The sequence below is a fragment of the Bicyclus anynana genome, chromosome 8, assembly GCF_947172395.1.
Source record: "Bicyclus anynana chromosome 8, ilBicAnyn1.1, whole genome shotgun sequence".
Classification (NCBI taxonomy): domain Eukaryota; kingdom Metazoa; phylum Arthropoda; class Insecta; order Lepidoptera; family Nymphalidae; genus Bicyclus; species Bicyclus anynana.
The window spans coordinates 1808037-1829317 of record NC_069090.1 but is presented as its reverse complement, the minus strand read 5'-3'; the positions used below and the strand labels follow the sequence as shown (position 1 = coordinate 1829317).

General features: G+C 36.8%; 2 protein-coding genes across 2 annotated transcripts in view; both read right to left on the bottom strand.

Annotated features, from left to right (window-relative positions):
* The window catches only part of LOC112045115 (scavenger receptor class B member 1), a 67707-nt gene extending 66633 nt beyond the window's left edge, over positions 1–1074 (bottom strand). Inside the window, exon 1 of the mRNA XM_024081196.2 lies at positions 938–1074. The gene's annotated coding sequence lies outside the window, so the exon portion shown is untranslated. The remainder of the gene's footprint in view (positions 1–937) is intronic.
* Positions 1075–3781: 2707 nt separating this feature from the next.
* On the bottom strand, positions 3782–12613 carry LOC112045138 (trypsin-like). The gene is made up of 6 exons (XM_024081221.2): positions 11902–12613; positions 10116–10223; positions 9454–9574; positions 8030–8176; positions 6752–6880; positions 3782–5326 (listed from the first exon to the last, which is right to left on the bottom strand). The coding sequence occupies exons 1-6, from the start codon at positions 12169–12171 to the stop codon at positions 5118–5120; spliced, it is 984 nt and encodes a 327-aa protein (XP_023936989.1). The 5' UTR covers positions 12172–12613; the 3' UTR covers positions 3782–5117.
* Positions 12614–21281: the final 8668 nt, after the last annotated feature.

Here is a 21281-nt window from a genome sequence, read left to right as displayed (position 1 = left end):
CTAACAGTTTGCGGGAGCCGCTGGATGCTGGCGGCTCGAGACTGTGCTGATTGGAAGTCCATGCAATACCATGAGGCATTGGACGATTAACGGCTGTTAGTGATGATGATGGCATAGGAGCCTGTGTCCACTATTATGCTAAAGTTTTTATTTGGGATTAGATAATATAATTAAATAGCCATACATTGCTAATATGTGACGTTAAATATTGCCGCAGGAAAAGTGTAAGGCGCTCTTATAAAATGCAAATGAGATTTTTGTGATGAAGATATTCGAAAATAAAGGAAGTAATGAAATAAAATACATTGTTTTATACTTAATTTCTTAATTCTAGGACAAAGAAGACATGAATAACACCTGTAGGGGGTTGATTGTCGTGTAAATGTCGAAAATATTAAGTATTCATTAATTTGTGCTCTACGTATCTTTTGACTGCTTCCATAAGAACTTCAGATCTAACTTGGAAAGAATTTCAGCTTGACGAATTTGTACTCACGTTCATAATAAATTAAAGGTCTTGTTAGAAACTTCTATTTAATTTGAGTTTTATGAAATCAATAGACTTTTTTTAATTTTAATGAATCATAAATAGATATTTTTTAGCAAGCGAATTCAGTCATAAAAGCCACACTACACTTACTGCCAGGTAGGATCGTGGTCACGCAGAGGCTCATTTAATAATCTTTTTAATATAAAAATGAAACCAACTTCACAGACTTATTTCAGTTATTTTGATTTAAACACAAAAGTACTAAACCGATTTACATGAAAATGAAATGAGACCAATCTATAAGTATACTCTTTGAAACAAAAAAATAATTTTCAAAATTGGTTAATAAAGGACAAAATTATGAGGTAACAAACATCGAATGCGAGGTCATTGCCCTGCAATGCTGATTTTGAAGAAACTTTAATTGATTCAATATCGTATACTTACATGATATAATAAGTTATACCAACAGTTGTTGCGATCATCCTTTTACACCATGCACTGCACTACTGATAACACAATTATTTAATTATTAATATTAATATAGATTAATAATTATTAATTTGTGAACAGCACGTCCATACGCGACGGAATAAGGGCAATTATTATTTGCGCCGATAACTGGCACATAATTTTATTATTGCGTACATTTGAAAACAAATTAGGCGAATCTGTACAATAGATAAACTAACTAGCATTAATGTAAGGAATGACGTGTCTGTCTGTCTGTGTCCCCATAGCTCCCAAACGGATGAAACGATTTCAATTTAGTTTTTTTTTATGAAGAACCCGCCCGCCCGCGAATTCGTCCGTGTGGAATTCGATCACAAATCCCGCGGGAACCATGGATTTTTCCGGGATATGTGTTAATCCAGAGTAAAATCTATTTTCATTCCAAATTTCAGCCAAATCGCTTCAGTAGCCGCAGCGTTTGACGGCCTCCGTGGCGCAGTGGTATGCGCGGTGGATTTACAAAACGGAGGACCTGGGTTTGATCTCCGGCTGGGCAGATTGAAATTTTCTTAATTTGTCCAGGTCTGGCTGGTGGGAGGCTTCGGCCGTGGCTAGTTACCGGCAAAGACGTACCGCCAAGCGATTTAGCGTTCAGGTACGATGCCGTGTAGAAACCGAAATGGGTGTGGATTTTCATCCTCCTCCTAACAAGTTAGCCCGCTTCTATCTTAGACTGCATCATCACTTACCATCAGGTGAGATTGTAGTCAAGGGCTAACTTGTAAATATAAAAAAAGCGTAAAAGTGGAACAAACATACTTACACACTTACACACAAACTTTCGCCTTTATAATATTAGTGTGATGTGATTAGTGTGATAGTGTGGTTACTTAGGAGCAAGTGTTCTTAAACATGTATGATGAAAATCGCGCCGTTTAAAAGTTCTGGGGGTTGAAAGTGGGGAAGAAAATGGGCAAAATTTTCAATTTCATGTTATTTTATTCAATGACAGGTAAGCCCTTAGCTGCATTCTCACCAAAGCAAGCTTACTTGGCAGAAGTGTTTATTCTGCCTCATTACGGTTTATACGCATCGTGCTGGAACGCTGAATCGCTTGGCTTAGGCTAGTAACTAGCCAAACGATGCCTAACTGCGATGCCACGAGACCAGACCTGACTAAATTTAGAAAATATAACATCTTGATCTCTGGGAATCGAACACAGGACCTCTCTGCTGACCACAGACAGGATGTCATAACCATGATCGTGTTGATAGTCCACCACAAATGTTTACCTTACCCTTACCTTACCGTATCGGCCGATAGACGTCCACTGCTGGACATAGGCCTCTTACATGGAGCTCCAAGCACAACGGTCTCGAGCCGCCACTATCCAGCGGCTCCCTGCAACCCGCTTGATATTTTCGGTTCACCTAGTGGGGGGTACCATACATTTCAATATTAACTGCTTGGATACGTAGCCGGCGACGTTGCCATGGCGTCTTAATGAAACAGAGCTCTTAGATAACACAGTAGCAGAGTTCCATAATGACAAGTTATTTTATATCAATGACATGTAAATGAATACCTAATCTTTTCACAGTCTTGTGGTATTACCCTTGGTTTAATCTTATTTTATTATTTTTGTTCATTGACTTTAATTTATGAAATGACATTGTAAATAATTGACAATTGTAATATTACTAAATACAAATTATTATAATGTACTCGGCTTGCACGCATAAGAGGCAGATTGTGTATGAACATTAAAATGAACAATATCTGTAGGTATATGACCACATTCATGCAACTATTTATAAGATAAAGATAAGATAAATATATATAACGATTTATAAGATAAAGATAAGATAAATATACTTTATTTGCACACCACAAAGACAAAAACAAGTGAAATAAAAAACAAATTAGGAAGAGATCAGCATACAAAAGGCGGCCTTATTGCTAAGTAGCGATTTCTTCCAGGCAACCTTCGGTTTAGGAAAAACAGGATTTATGATAAACAGACGGACAAAAGTAACATTCTATGTTTGTATAGAAGAATATTAAATTCTATTTTTTTTTAAAATATCCGTCCACTAATCGACATCGTACGGATCGCATCAACGATCCGATACGTCCGATACGTGTGATTTGGACGCCTACCACAAGTAGGTATTATAAACGTTATCAAATTTATCACGTTTTCATATAAAATAGGTCATCCTCTTGCACAATTACCTACTCATTATCAATGTATGCCAATTTATGCACGTGACTGTGTGACAAAGATTTACAGACAGATCGACACGGTTTTTTTTATTATTAAGAAAAAACAATAAGTAACTAAAGTTAATTTATCTTAATATGTGTTATTTTTATGTGGATTTCATGCTTAATGTACTAGCGGACGACTGCGATTTTTTTCACGTTAAATTGAGTTTTTCACAAATCCCGCAGGAAAAATGGATTTCCCAGAAAACCCCCCGTTGCTCAAAAACCTCATCTGTCTCTCATGAAAGTCTCAGGTTCAATCAAAGCAGAAGTCTCTGTTTGCTGCTCTCAAATTATTTTATAGTTATTAACACTACCAAAACAAAAATAAGCTTTTATAAAAATTTTATCTGTCTGTCTGTATTCGGGATAATCTTTGAAAGGGCTGAACCGTTTTTGTAAATTTTTTTGCCACTAGAAAGCCACGTTATTTGTGAGTGGTATAGGCTATATTTTGTCCCTGTATTCTCACGGGAACGGGAACTATTTAGGTAAAACTGCGGGGCGTCGGCTTGTTTCAAATAAAACAGTATTGTTTTTTCTTATTTTTATTTAATTATACAAAAACACTGACAGTTATTATAATGGTAGGACTTAAAAATTAACTTACAAAATAAAATAAATAAACAATAAAGTACCTAAAATTAAAAATAATTAATTATTATTGGTAACAAGGGCTAGTCTTTGGCGTTAAAAATACATACTAAATTTAAAATAATAATTTAAATAATATTAATACTCGTTTTGTTATTTCTTAACTCACCTGTAATAGAGGTGATATTAATTTTGTATAATTATACAAATACTTAAATTATAATGATTTATTATGTATAGTCGATTGAATAATTATAATGAAGTGTTGAATGGGGCGCTATTATTCTATTCAAATTTTCTTGAAATTTTAAATTTTGCAACAGAATTATTTTCCTTGAAATTTAAAATTTTGGAATGTTATTCACTTACTGATGAATGCTTCATTCAAATCTTGCAATGATGTGGTATTTAAATTATTATCAAATGTTCAAAAGCTACTGCATTTTTTGGGTATACCAAAATGTTAGAATTTTGTCTATTAGCAAATCACACAAAATTGACAATAAACGGTGCATTTTTTGAGTTTGCCAGTCAAAAAACTTGGATACTACAACTTTATGTGAGCTTCAAAACTTTTTTATAATTTCTGAAGTTTTAATTCGTAGTCTCTATTTTATTGTATTACCGAGAGGTAATTAACCATTCATATTTAAATTGCATTTTGTCGATTTAATATCTCCTGTTGGTTTAAGAACGATTTTGTCGTATTTGAGCAGTTTTGCAATTAAAATTTATCAGGTATCACGGAATATTGCAAATTAAATACGTCATCCATTGCCAATATGGATATATTTACTAAACCAGTGGCGTAGCGTGCCTCTGAGGGTCCTGTATCAAAATTAGTGGGGGCCCCAATTAATGACAGGATTTCTTACAAAAGAAACAAAAATGCTCGCTTAAAATAAATATGACAATGACTTAACCAATGTAGGATGTTTCCAACATTTCAACGCTTGGCTTAAGCACAAAAGTAAGTGAGAGGTTGTGGATTAAATTTTCTAGTACAAGGGCCCCCTGTAGCTTGGGGGCCCCGTATCATTTATACAGCGGATACGACGGTAGCTACGCATCTGTACTAAACTAACACTATATTCTTAACATTTTGAAATTTCATTCCTTTGTAAACCAATTTTCCTAAACCATGTAGTTTCCTCTTTCAATACTAACGGCCAGTTTTTTCATCGCAAGTAACAGTCAAAGTAACGTCATAAATCAAAAGAGGTCTTATTCACTAAAAAATAAAGTCTTCTTTACTACTTACTACTTTTACTGTTACTTTTGCTTTCCATGAAGAAACTGGCTGTATGTCTATTAAAATATTTTCTGTCCAAGCGAAGCGGCAGTGCTTTTGATCCAGTCTACATACGAAACTACTCTAGTGTACACACCGGGCCGCGCTCGCCTGGCACAGCCGGAGCCCCAAGACACTACACCATGTAGTTGCCACCTGTTTGTACCATAGCAGGCTAGGGGACCCCCTGAGTCACCCTTGCATGCATCTACACCACCTGACAGAATGCCTGTAAACAAAATGTAAGAGTTATACCAAAGGCGACCTGCCTGGCATAGTAGTGCTGTGGTTCTTAACAAAGAGGTCAGCATTTAATCTTTTTTTTATTCTTTTACAAGTCAGCCTTTATCTACAATCTCACCTGATGGTAAGTTATGATGCAAATGATGGAAGCAAGCTCACTTTTTAGGAGGAGGATGAAAATCTACACCCCTTTCGGTTTCTACTCGACATCGTACCGGAACGTTAAATCGCTTGGCAGTACGTTTTTGCCAGTAGGGTGGTAACCAGCCATGGCCGAAGCCGCCTAGCTCAGCTCAGCTAGCTAGACCTAGCTAGACCTATAAAAAAACTTCATTCGGCCCAGCAGGGAGTCGAACCAGGACCTCAGTCTTGTAAATCCACCGCACACACCACTGCACTACGGAGGCCGTCAAAAGTCGTAATCTTTTCTGAATAAGCTCCGGCTCAATCTGATGGTAGGCACAGTCAAACTATTTAGTATACCGGTGCGATTCATCATAGAAATCATCAGAGATTATGGGTACAATGTATTTGTAAATCTTCCAAGTTAGCCCACTTCCATCCTATGATTGTATCGTCATTTAGCATCGGAAGATCGCAGTGAAGGGCTAACTTGTAACTGAATAAAAAAACGACCATACGATTCAAGTAAAACTTCTTTCATAAATAAAATAAAACATGGAAGAGAAACTTGAAAATTAATAGCGGATAGAAGCGCCATCTCTCGTGTTGGACTAGCTTTAGTTCACAAGCTCTTATTAGTTAATGCACAAATTAAGGTCCGTTTATATCTACAGACACAGACAAGTAGCAGTGTAGTGTGTCACAGACAGTAGCGTGGCAGACACCTACAGATACCGTCTATTCACACTGCCCAGCAGGTAGCTAGAGACACGTAAAGTCCTTTTCATGAAAGAAGTCCCCCAGTGACGGCACTAATGTCCTAATGGCGCTCATTGTCATTTGGTAATGGCGGTCTTATTGTCATTTGTGTAAGGCGCTGTCAATTTTAGTGATGGTGGCGATCAGACATGAACCGCAACAAAATATTCTTTCCGCGAATTCTGGCCGGGCGCGGCCTGTGTCTGTCAACGTCTACGCGGCCGCGTTACGATAGATATAAATATGTTAATAAACACTGTATAGAAGAATATCATTTTGTCTGCCACGGCACGTGTCTGGCACGCTAAATGTCTGTAGATATAAAAGGACTATACTGTAAAAAAAAACGAAACGGATTTGGTGCTGGGCTTACTTGTGAGTTGTGTTGTGTTGTATTTTAGCAATGTTATTAGGTACAGATAGCGCTTTTAAAACTAACGTTATGTCGTTTCGATTACACTTTTCGTAACATGACGAACGAACGTATGGAAGTTTTACTTTAAAAAAACTGGGAATCTATGACTCTCACCAGCGCACAACATAGAGTCCAGTATAGTCTGCTGGCAGCCACCAAGCACCTTCTCCTTCCTGCACGTAGTCTGGTCCAGGACCGGTACCGCTGCTGCTCTTAGCACTGGCGCGAAGTTATCAGTTCCTTCTGTAACATATCATTCATTATCAACCCATATTCGGCTCACTGTCTCCTCTCAGACTGAGAGGGGTTAGGTCAATAGTTCACCACGCTGGCCCAATGCGGATTGGCAGACGTCACACACGCAGAGAATTAAGAAGTTTTCTGGTGTGCAGGTTACCTCACTGGTGTGATGTTTTCCTTCACCGTTTTCACGTGATATTTAATTTCTTAAAATGCACACAACTGAAAAGTTGGAGGTGCATGCCCCGGACCGGATTCAACCCCCCACCCTCCGGAATCGGAGGCAGAGGTCATATCTAGTGGGCTACCACGGCTCAACATGTAATTACATATAAAAAATATAAATTGTGAAGAGTTCAGCTTCTAAATCATAAATCATAAATCATAAATCATTTATTGCCAGAATGTGGTCATATACAGATATTGTTACATTTTAATGTTCCTACACAATCTGCCTCATAGGCGTGCAAGCCGAGTACATTATTATAATTTTTATTTACTAATATTAGAACTGTCAATCATTTATAATGTCATTTCATAAATTAAAGTCATATAACAAACATAATAAAATAAATGATGTAATCCGTCCGTTATATTAACCGATGAAAGTCTACTAATTGACCACGATACTTTGAAGATAGATAAGTTAATATGTAGCGAATAAATCTTGCTTGGAGGCAGAAATAATTGTTAACCCCACTATAATTCGTTTGTCAGAAAATAAGAACAAAAAAGACAGATCATGTCTACCATCATGTAGAGGAAACTGAATTTCTTTGGTGTATTTACAGAGAGGACCTCAGTTTTGGTTTCCAAGAATCAAGGCAATTGGTAAGAGAGCGTCCGGTCGTCAAAAGCGAAAAAGAAAGGCTTGAGAGTGGACCAGACAGTCAACAACTGAAGCGCGTTGTGAAAGACAGAAAAGGTTTTCGCATACTGACCAAACTTTATTCTGGAGATAGCACCGAGTGATGGGGATCTGTCCGTCGCATCGTCGTGTCATATTAAAAGAAAAACGGTTTTCATTCATCGTTTTATGTCTACAGATGCATCCAAACAACCTCTCCTATAAAGATATCCATGCAGTGTGATGATAATGATGATTATGACGATGATAGCGATGTAATTGTTACAATCATCAAGTCATGGTACCTGCCTGGTACCCCCAGCCGCTCACAGCGCACCAGCGGCCAGCGGTGTCCGCCTTGTCCGGCAGACAGATCGGACGCACGTGCGAGTTGAACTGGACGCCGGAGCGAGACACCAGGATCACGGCTATGTCGTTACTGTGGGGACCATCTGAAAACAACATTTTCATTATACAGGCGAACGCTTGGCTGCAATCATGCTTGACAGTAAGCGATGATGCAGCCTATAGTGGAACGCGCTTGCTTTGAAGATACCTATTCAATCTTGACTTGAATAAAACCATATTGTAGGTGGTAGAGAAAACGGAAGTTGGAAGGGCATTTCATAACTTCGCAGTGCCGTACAGGTACGAAGACCCAAAACGCTTCGTCAAGGGACGTCAACTACGTATAGATGCAAACATCTGCGATGCCTGGCAGTTCTATGGTAAAAAGGTGTAGTGGAATTAGATCGAAAAGTTCCTGCTTTATTGATTTCATTTTAGCTCTTTTCATGCTAAGCAAGGGGATGTCCCACCTGTATGCCTAGAAAGCGACAAACGGCATATCTCGTGAAGGAAAATGGACAACCGTCAACCAATGGCAACGGATTAGTCCCAGTCAAATCGCTTTCGTCTCAAAGTAATGAAAGAGATAGCGGTGTTTTCGATTGCATCGCCAGTTGAAATTTGTCTGTTGGTGACCAAAGAGTCTATTGCTCTTCACGAGATACGTCATTTGGTCGCATGTTAAACCCACCGGATAGTAAGTAAAAAACTAACGCAGCTATAAAAAGAACAACACTTCACACAGCATGTAAGGAACACGTCCTACAATGTTTACCGCTCTATGCTATAACAGACTAACTGAGGGATGGAAAGTTAATAACAACCCATATTTGGCTCACTGTTGAGCACGAGCTTCCTTTACGAATAAGAGGGGTTAGGCCAATAATCCACCACGCTAGCACAATGCGGATTAACAGACTTGACATACTTAGAGAATTAAGAAAATCCTGAGATATGCAGGTATCCTCAGGAAAGACATTCCTGCACCGTTAGAGACACGTGATATTTAATTTCCTAAAATGCACACAATTGAAAAGTTGGAGGTGCATGCCCCGAATCGAATTTTATACCTATCTCTTTAGCCTCCTTAATTGAAGGCAGAGGTCATTAATACTATACTATCACGATTTGATTTAACTACGAGTTCTTACTCGTAATCAAATCAAATGAATCTGAGGTCTGAACGTCAAAGACTTACATACAACGGCAGTCCAATATTTTCGTACATTGGAAAACCTATATTTAGAGAGGCCCGATTATACCGCATCGGAAGAGAATCTTAACCTTAGAGAACCTTTCGAACTACAGTCATACTCCCGTCTATCGTCGTTAAGAGAAGCATGTTAAACCTATTTACCTAATATAAAACAAAATACGTTACTTTTTCTGAACTCTGGGTGCGGCACCACCTTCTCCGCCAGGAATCTGTTCTCGTGCTTGTCTTGCATCTTCAGGCGATGTTCACCTACCAGCAGTCTTATTTGCTCAAGTTGCAACGGTTCCTAAAAATAAAATCTTTTTGACATCGTCTCTGTTTCCACACTAATAAACAAACTGGAACGAGTTAACTTAATACAATAAGAACTTCGATAATTGTTTAAAATACACTTCGAAATTAAAAATTGGTGAATATTGAATTAATTCAGAGTTAAATATTATATATGGCGTACCACAAGGAAACGTGCTTGGGCCCACACTATTCCTCATTTATATTGAGATTAAATTCAGCCGATTTCATAAAACACTAAAAAGTGATAAATAACATCGTACGCCTGTCTCATTTACTGGTTGGTATATGGGCAGTGATACCAATTTTGTGAAATTTCCATGGCAATATTTTTGGCAAACAAATCTCAAAGCACTTACGGTCCAATTGGGCAAAAACCTTGAAGGTTTGATACAATTAAATTTCCATATACCAGTCTGGGACCCTAACAAAGAAAAAATATTTTTAATAAATGATAAAGGACGAGTTACGAGGAAATGTTTTATGACAAAAACTTCAGCTAAATAGGGTAGGATTCCAAAAGCAATCAAAGCTACCTTATCAAAACAGTGCGCTGCTGACAGAACCAAACGCTCGGCGATTACAGCGCCCCCACAGTGATGCTCGAACGTTAGCTTATCCGCGTTCAGCATCTGAATTTCCACCTGAAATATAAATAAAACAAATTATTTATTAATAGAGAGAAATTATTTTTAATTAGATGCTAATGAGTAAAAAAATCTAGAAAGATACTCGTATCACATTTATCATAAATATCGTTTGAATAACTTTTATAAAAAAACAATACATAGTTTTAAAGAATTTATTACATATTTTTGGATATACCACAGTACACCCAAAAACATGATACACAAATACGCATATTACAAAACACATACTGGCTCTAGCCAGTTATTTTGGATAAACTTAATTAAATACTCTATTCATCTCAGGATCTTAGAAAAAAAAAACTACATTTGAGATGCGATTTTTTTGGTGAATTTACTCATTGTGCTTACGATTTATTTCATGATAAGTATTTTTTTTTGATACTCCAATAAAGTTATTAATAAGAATTTTTAAAATCACAGACAAGGTAAAAGCGATAGTTAGTAAAAACATTTAAAGTAGTTATTTATTTAGTCTTTTTAAAGATCCTTTTAAAGGATCAAGGATCACTTAAAAACTGACCATTATATTATATTTTTTGCTAATCAGCATCTGCAGACTAAACACTTAAACGCACTTATAATTTTATGATGTATAATAATTTTTGGTGCTTCAATTATTGTTAAATTTCATGTCATTTATGGTGATATTGACACTTGTATAATTACGACTTCAAAGGACGAGGTTCTTTATTTAATTGAATGTATAATAGTTTTAGATGATATATTTTATTTCAGGCTAGGCTAAGCGGCTAAAGATAGGAAAGCTGTCCACAAATTTAATTCGGTTCGAGGATGGCACACAATGATGAATATATCATTAGGTATGTTCATTATGAGATCCTTTTCAAAATATGTCAAGGATCTCTAAAAACTGACAGTTGAAAGTGAAAGTCCCATTGAGCGCGCGCCTCTCTGGTGCTTGCGTCACGCGTGTTTTGGCGCGCTATTGTTAATTTTCGCGGTCTTTTGTAAAGGTATTTTTGAGGTTATGTAATATTATTTAAACCATAAGTAATTATTTTGAAGATTGACGATGGTGTTGCATGTTTTGTTGCGGTTTACGTAATTTGTAGAAATACATTTCTTTACTTGCGTCAAAAACATACTCGCAAAAATATACCTAGCCACGTCTATACATCTTTAATCTTCAATGCAATGGATTTTAATGCGGTTTTCATTACTGGATGGAGTAATTCAAGGAAAAGGTTTATAGATGCATATAGTTTAACATTGTTTTACATGCGAACCAAGTTAAGACAACCAAATTTGTCGCGATAATTTTTCAATCTTTTTAAATGATTTTTTCTTTGTTTGCTTAAATGCCATAGTGAAAGACAGAATATCAGAAAAGCTAATCAGAAACAATTATTTGTAGATTGGTTATTTTGATTGCAAGTTTTACTTTCAATAACGATTCATAACTGCTTATGAATTAAATTTAAATGAATTTAGGCATTTGTTCTCAGGATCATCTAGGTATTATGACAAGAAGGAGTTTTTACAAATTTATATTAGATTGTTATCATAAGAAAAAACAAAGAAAGGACGATAAAAATTTTAACACAAATGAATTTATACACCTACTATAAAATATTAAAACAGTATTGAAATCCGAATCAAAATTGAACAAAGTCAACTTAAAATAAATGAAACTGACTTTGAATTTACTTACTTGCCACGGAAAAGCTCCATAGGGAGCTTCAGAGCCTCCGACAATTTTCCCCCTCCTCAAAGTAAAGTCCACAGTCCTTGTACCGCACTGCACTTTCTCCTTCCCCGGCTTCCCTATAGAATTCTGATTGAAATAGTTCGTCGAAAAACTACTGAAAGCCTTCGAAGGACGTGTTCTGTTTCTGTAGTACTCCATGTGGTTTATTTGTGTCATGAATACGTCAGCTATGCCTAAATTTATAATAGCAATGAAGAAAATTATTAAAATCATTCTTTTTTGGTTTTTTTTTCGTAATAAATCAAACACTTATTAAAGTTTTCTTGATTAAATTAACACAGGCTGTACAGTTTAGATCGTTGCTTCCATAAGAGGATGACTTTTGTTGATTGAAAAATGTTTACTTCTTTTTAGTGTTTTTAACACAAAAATATTTGTTTTAATTTTTTTCTTTCACTTAAAAAGTTACCATATCAATAAGACTATTAAATGTTCTGTTTCCAGTGCTTTTATACACGTAAAAAATATGAGTGCTCTTTTTTTAGATTTACAAACACTTATCGAATTGCGGGGGTACTTTTGAAAAAGTTTTACTTTTTTCACATTAACGGTTCTACGTTCACTTCGAAGTTCGAAATTTGAAATTTCTTTCTCCGATTCTGCTTCCACTTTAGAGTTCGTGTTTTGTTTTTCTGCGACAAAGTTACGTGCACACGACGTTGCAGCCGAAACAGAAATGAGTGTTGGAGATGGCACCGTTTTATTTTTTTAATCATTACCAATACAATGCCATGTGCGCGACACACTGCAATGTGGGTCAGCGGACCGATCGCGAGATGCATCTTTTGTCCGAACTTCAATTGTTTGCGGTGGTCCCATTCGGCACGGCGTTTTGACATTTCATTCTTGTTATGCATATCAAATTGTCGTATGTTATTATTGTCATCATCAGCCTATTATTGCCAGGCTGTTCCAATGCAAATTGGCGGGCTTATGTTATACCTCACGATTTCCTTCACCGTTTGAAACACGTGGTATTTAATTTCTTTGAATGCACACAACTGAAAGTTGGAGATGCATACTTGGAACCTAATACGCCCTCCGAATCGAAGGCAGAGATCACGTATACCTAACTACGAGTATCACTACCAGGTATTAATGATAATAATGACCGCCGGCTTAGACCCGAGGGTGATATCACCAATTTGCCAGCTGATAACTCCTTGGGGGGAAGGAATCTTCGTGAAGTGGTCGCCCATGAAAAAATAAAAAAATAACTCATGACGCCATGATGATTAACGTCTAAGACTAAGTTGTCACATACTCAGACCTGTGTCTAGACCTAGAACATCCTGCGAAGGGTTACTCTAATTTCGTGATGGTTTTTACTATAGCATTGAGTTATAAACATGTTCCATTGACTATAAAACAGTAAGTTTAGAAGTGTAATAGTGCCAGCTTATTAGGTGACTTGTATCTAAGATGAGCATTTAGAGAGAGTCTCTCTTATCTCTCGGTGTAAATATTTTATGTAAAGGTTTAGTTTTAGATAAAATAAAATTCCGAAAAGGAAGCTAGATAGACCACGTCGTACCACCAAGTTTCGTACAGAAGTCTTTACAATGTTTTCTTATGGGCAAGACGGGTGGCTGGTCTAAGACGATTTAGAAGTGGAAATGAAGGCTGGTTTGTCCTAAATTGCGCTTCGAAATCCGACGTTTAACTTTGAAGAGTTTCAACCTTAAGTTATCACTAGGTTGTAAGAGACTTAAAGACATCGACAGTCTCTCGCATGTGAGTAATATCTATACATATATCAGGGGTAGTTTGTGCTTTTTTTTTCTTTACAAGTTAGCCCTTATCTATAATCTCACCTGATAGTAAGTGATGATGCAATCTAAGATAATAGCGAGCTAACTTAGGGGTAGGATGAAAATCCACACCCCTTTCGGTTTCAACACTATATCGTACCGGATCGTTTGGCAGTACTGCTTCGTACTTTAAACGTGAGACTTTGAACTATTTCATAATAATACGTATACATGGGTTAGTTATAACTTATAATACACGTATGTGCCTAACTCCAAGCACGTTATCTTGGGTAACGAACGCGGTGTGCGCCCATATCACGGTGCACTCGTATTTCTGTCAATGTCAGCCTCTATTTTCATATTTATGGTAATACATAACCGATATTACGCTGAATTACGCCGCAGCCGACGCGTACGCAGTTTTTCTAACTTAAGAGGCGGTACACACATTATCACACTAAGATTTAAAGGCGATAGTTTATGTGTAAGTGTATGTATGTAAGTATGTATGTTCCTCCTTTGTACTGCGTTTCTGAAGCGATTTGGCTGAAATTTAGAATGGAAATAGTTTTATTCTTGATTAACACATAGGCTATATTTCATCCCAGAAAAATTCATATGCTTTCCGTGGGATTTGTGAAAAACTTAATTCCATACGGAATTTAAGTTAAGTAACTTAAGTCCCGAACATCCACTAGTTCATCATAAATCTAGGTGACCATGCTATGTTAAATGGAATTATGTGATTCTATGTAACAAAATGTCACCCAATGCATACTGACAACTCTGCGTAGATATCATACAATGTCATTGCTCAGTTGATTGATGTTTATTTTAATAGGTTGTTAATAAAGGCCATGAAGAAGTTAACAAATTAGTGAATAGGACAGCAGAGGTTACTGGGGTACGGGAATGCTTGAATCAACAACCACAATCCGTTACAACCCTGATCCCTCTAAGTTCTTCTTGACCTCTGGTTTAATTCTGGCAAAGCTTTCGCCTTTGCCCAAAACCCCACACCCACACCCCATTGTTGTGATCGCGTTAAAAAGTCTACAGACCCACAATTTACAACAATAATAAGTACGTTACATTTCTATAAGTTATTCTTGCCCTCTGATACAATTCTGGTAGAGCCACTGTTGTGATCTCATTAAAAAGTCTACAGACACACAATTTGACGGAACAAATCAAAACGGACAAACGGATTAGTAAAATTTATATAGAAAACCGATATTATAGAGGTTCTTGAGATGAATATGGAAGACATTTCAGATTAGATAACCGGTATCAGCACTTTTTTATCAATTTGATAGGAATGGTGGTATCATTACGTAGTGGATATCCAGGTACGTACTATGCTTGGCTAGTTCGTTGATGACACTCCCATGATATGCGGGCGACGGGGAGGGATTGCGAGGGTGTGAAAACGTGTGTGCAGGGCGGAGGTTGGAAATGGGGTGCATCAGTTGTTATCTGTCATCGCTACCCGTCTCCCGACCCCCGCGGACCATCGGGAGTGTTACGAACGAATTTGCCAAGCTATAAACGTGTTGTGTGACCCAACTCCAGGCTGAAAATTTCTTCTAAGAAACAAAAGCTCATATAGTCCGACCCAAGATTTGAACCCTGGACCGAGTCCGAAAATACACAAGCTCGCCACTGGACCAACGAGACAGATTAATTAAAGAGGCAGGAAAGTAATATTACTCAATTCCCCTTAAATGAGATATACTTACTGCACTTTAAGTAACATTAAATGGAAATCCAAACCCAACCGGTTTTCACCGCCTTAAATGGCGCCCCATATGCATAGCAGATTACCACATTATCTATGTAACTTTGACCCATAAATCCGTGAATATGTGCAAAGGACGTAAAGGGGGGTAACGTTAGCAAAAAATATATAAACTGTATAAATTCCTTGAAATTTTTTTTAATAGATAACGAATTACTTATTCTTAAAAATAACACACTATCACTTATTCATAAAAAACGCTTTTTAGGATTTAGGTTTTCTATTTTTCTAAGAGAATTCTGTCTTTTTGATATTCAAGTCGATCAACATGACAATATCATATCAACATAATATCAACAGTTTGTTACATTACATGATAAAGTACCTAGTACTAGCGGAGCGCTACCGTACCAGCTGTACTAAGAGCAGAACTCATGCACATTAACTTGACACCTGACTGACCAAAGACAAAACACAACCATACAAACACAGTACAAACATCATTCAGGTGTCAAGTTAATCCTCACAAGCTGTATCATTGCTGCAAAGATCAGAAAATAAACATTAAATCAATTGACAAAGTGTCAATTACCTACTTTGTGATTTCCACCAGTAAGCACCGGATGACATTTGTTACATAGAATCTTAAGTTCGTATAATCCCTACTAATATTATAAATGCGAAAGTAACTCTGTCTGTCTGTCTGTTACGCTTTCCCGCTTAAACCTCTCAACCGATTTTGATGAAATTTGGCACAGACAATCTTTAAACCCTGAGAAAGGATATAGGCTACCTTTTATTGCGAAAAAAAGGGATAAAAAGGTTGAAAGTTTGTATGGGATTTCTTAATTTTAAAGATAAAACCATGAAACTTTATATTTAAGCACTTGATAAGACATAATTAAACATTTGTTCTAGCGTTTTTGAAATTTCGACCTGTGAGGGGATGAAATAGGGGTTGAAAGTTTATATCAATTTTCACGCGGACGAAGTCGCGGGCGTCCGCTAGTACTAAATAACTAGCATTTGTCAAACATAGTGAATTAGCCTGCTGTACATTAGGCGTTCCTCCTTCCGATTACGTTCAAAAGTGCTTGTAAAAAAAACTTATTTTGCCAACGGTACCAATATACTCATATACATGTACATATGAGTTATTAGTTGCACTTATGTTACATCAGACTTAGTTGCGTTACTTTGGGAAAATCATACGAAAACCTCAAAAGGAAAATGGAATGATTTTCATATGTGTATGCTTGGCTTAGCAATTAGCAGTTATGTTTATTACTTGTGTCTGTCTGTATTTCATCTTTTGTGCAGCTACATTGAAATCAATTCAAAGTTTTTTTTTTTTTTTTATTACAGTAGCAGTGGAGCTTTTGTGGCAGAGCCAGGAAGTACTAAATGCTGGTTTTTTTTTTCACCAAACAACATTGTTTTGTAAATGGGTTTGCTCTTTTTCATGGCGATGGTATTCCATCTACCATCAGGTGAGCTGACTGCATATTAAAAATTGAACCTCTTAAAAATTGAATACTGTGATAGAAGCACCTTTTTGAAGTTGCTTAAGATAGCTCTTGTGTAAGGTAACAGTGAATAAAAATTCAATAAATCACATTTACAGCGGTCAATTCAAATAGAGAAATAAAAATCATGTCAAATTATAAGAATGTGCTGTGTTCACCGTAACAATATGATAATATATTATTGTGTCTTCGAAAGAGCTGGCCAACCTTTGGCTTCAAATATTAGAACTCTGTCAGTATATTGTTTTTAATTCATTTATTCATTGATTTGTTGAGAATACACACAGTATGATTATGTATTCGACCATTAATGGCGTACAACAGTTACAAAGACACGAGTAATTAAAATAAAAAACACAATAGCAATAAATTAAATAAATCTTCATTGTGATGGTATGTTTAGAAATTATATTTTAAATGTCAAATATAAAAGTACCTAGCAAAATATCATACTAGTAGTCAACTATTTATACTGATAAACTCTTTTTGCATTTGAAATAGTAAAGATTAAGGAAATAGGCAATTTAGGACTATTAGGTGGGTGAAATCGGAACCATAGGGCACAGCTAAATCTATACCAATATTTTAAATGGGTAAAGTTTGTGGTGGGTCTCTGGATCCATCGAACCTATTTTGAAACTTCTTTTTCCAATAGAAAACCACATTATTTGTGAGTATCTTATGCTTTAATTTATCCTCGTATACTCACGGAAACGGGAAGTATGCGGGAGAAACCGCGGACTGTCGGCTAATATTTAAAATTGATACCAAATCCATTACAGAATGATAATAAGTACTTATTTATCTGTGGTGCTTTGTGGTTTTTATGAGTGTGTTATATGCAATGTCATGATAATATTATATTAATGAAATATTCTTCTCTTTTCATGTATGCAAATAGCTTATTTAAGTGGGTAAGTACTATGTACAACAATAATAATTCAACAGTAGGGTATCCTTCCAGATTTTATTGTATTTTAACCGTTGACAATTAAAGCCTTAAATGTAATATGCTTCTAAAAATGTTGACAATTCCTGCCTTTATACAAGTCCCTATTATTCATCACACAGATCGAATCTCGGTACAGTTAAACGTTGTCGAAATAAAATGTCATTGAATGATTCATTTTCTGCATTAACATATGGAAAGTGTGCCATGTTATGTTTTCCTCCTCTGGTACTATGGACTTCTGGCCATTTCTGGCCATCATCAGCCTTCTTTTAAAGGTCCACTTCTCCAAGTCACTTCGCCAGGTGTTTCTCCTTAGAGGACAGGGAATTTGCAGTTTAGATTTAACTCGTGGGTTGGCGGTCCTAGAGTATTTGTATTAGTTAAACTTTTTTTACGTTTTACGTTTTTTCCAATACATCCAAATCTGTTTAATGATTTATTCAGGCAAAGGTAACAGACAGACAGACGGACAGTCAGACATACAGACAAACTTATCTATATTTTATACTTATAATAAATTTGTCTGTACATGAAATATATTTCTAAAATAACTAGTATACTTCCAAAATAACTGATAAGTGATCGATACTGATGCCAAAAATGCAATCGGTATAATTTTTGTCTGTCTGTCTGTCTGCCTGTCTGTCTGTCTGTATGTTCGTTATAGAAACAAAAACTGATTTTAACGAAACTTGGTACGATTATTCTTCATACTCGTGGGTAGGTTATAGTATACTTTTCATCACGCTACGATCAATAGGAGCAGAGGTGTGAATGGAAATTTTGGGAAAACGGGAGCAGGATTCTCTTTCTACGATCGCAAACGCTTCGAAAACTAGAAAAATGTATGGGAATCGTAGAAAAAGAATCGACGTGCCACTTGGCTAAACCAAACCGATTGCCTCTCTAGAGAATCACAGAACTACGAACTGTGCCAGAGAGGTCGGCTAAAATAAAATGAACGCCCTTGCATGTTTATTAACTTGTTACACAATCAACCCGAAAGTATTTGATTCATTTCCGATGAAAGTTCGATGAATCATTAAAAATCATAATTTACAATTTGAAAACAGGTCAGTATGAAACACCCCATGAATGAGATGAATCACTCAATGATATTATATTGATTACTAGTGGACGCCCGCGACTTCGTCCGCGTGGAATTCAGTTTTTCACAAATCCCGCGGGAACCATGGATTTTTCCGGGATGAAAAGTTGCATGATGATGATGCAGCCTATGGTGGAACGCGCTTGCCTAGAGGATGCCTATTCACTCTTGACTTCAATATACCCATGTTGTAGGGAAAAGGTGGAAGGGCATTCTATAACTTTGCAGTGCGGATCAGGAACGAAGAACCGAACCGAACGTTTTGTACGCGTTAGTTTTGTATGGAATACGATCGTGTCTAAGGGACATCAACTACGTATGGATTATGGATTGGAAGTAGTTGATGTCCCTTAGACACGATCGTATTCCATTCCGTATTCGATGCAGAACTCGGCGATGCCTGGCAGTTCTATGGTAAAAAGATGAAGACATAATTTAAACACTTAATTCCTAAATATTGTCTACAAAGTCGAGTTGTATGTTTAGGAAATGTAAACTATATAATGTAAGTAAACGCAAAATTTGTGCATGTGTGCGCTCAGTGTAATCGCTAAATTCGGATCACTTTTTGAGGTGATTTTGTAGACATTGAACATATCTATATTATTATAATCATTGATGAAAAACACTATATTTTTCTCAAGAACTTTGGCATCACCTAAGATGCTTCAACAACATATCTCGTGAAGAGAAATGACAGTGTCGACCAATAGTGGCTGAATCGAAAATATGACTCTTTTTTTTTTAAGAATATTTGGCATTTTTTTAAATATGAGTAATATTCCCACTCCCCTCCAACTAATCTGGAAGGGCTGTATTAGGAGTGGGTACGACAATAGACCAACGGGGCGGGGATCGAACCACCACCACTCGGTGATGAGTCCGATCGCTCTTACCGTTACGGTGGTGAAGCCGTTATTGGTCGACAATATGAATTGTCTTTACGACATATCTCTCGCGCATCTTTAATGGTAAAGACTTAATATGAATAATATACTTTCACATACAGAACCGTCAACCGAGTTAACATACGTAGTGTTGTGCTCTAATGGCTTGTTGAAACTACTTTAGCAGTCGAGTAGAGTAAAATTAAGCTTCTAAACGTGTTTGAACACCAAAAATTTAGTCAAGTAAGTGAGTAAATAGTTAATAGTTAAGTCGAGTCAATCCATTTTACTCTAATTAAAATGGCTAGTAGCGCCTCCCACCATGCGTCCACGCTCACTGGTTCACCGTCTAAACGAGTCGGAACCTGGCGAATTAGTAGAGTCCATTAGTTCCTCCTAAAATCAAAGATGTTAAATACTGTTAGATGTGTTACTAGGTCATGAAAAATGAGGCACTCACAAGAGGAAATTTCCACATCTCAATGTTAGCTTTGTGATTAACAATGAACGTTATTTATACAAATAATACCTAAATATCGTCTACAATGTAGACTTGTGTGTTCAAGAAGTGTAAAAACTATATATGCACAAATAAATAATGGAATTAAAGACAAAATTGTGTGTGTTTGTTTTTTGGATTCGGATCATTTTTTGTGGTGATTTTGTAGGGAGGTAACCGATCAATAGTATAAAATTATCATTGCCTAAAATCATAAAATGACGTTTCGCTGGAGCGAAGAAACAATTCGTAATCCATTTCCGTACCCATAGCTTCTTATTATTTTTAACCGACTTCCAAAAAGGAGGAGGTTCTACGTTCGGCTGTATGTATGTTTTTTTTTTTTTTTTTTTAGTCACAAATTTCCTCATCCACTTCTTCTATTATAGCCATTATGATTAGCTTAATCAGTTTATTTACTTTATTGCGTTAGAGGGTGTTCATCTTGCAAACCACAACTCGCTTCGTCGTTATCAACCCATATACGGCTCACTGCTGAGCTCGAGTCTCCTCTCAGAATGAGAAGGGTTAGGCCAATAGTCCACCACGCTGGCCCAATGCGGATTGGTAGACTTCACTCACGCAGAGAATTAAGAAATTCTCTGGTATGCAGGTTTCCTCGCGATGTTTTCCTTCACCGATGAGACACGTGATATTTAATTTCTTAAAATGCACACAACTGAAAAGTTGGAGGTGCATGCCCCGGATTGGATTCGAACCCACACCCTCCGGAATCGGAGGCAGAGGTCATATCCACTAGGCTATCACGGCTCATACACGGCACAACTCGCTTGCTGTACTCGAATAATGTGCGAACTATTTTTGGGCAGTAGCACGTAGTTTAGTACCTACGCTACTCGAC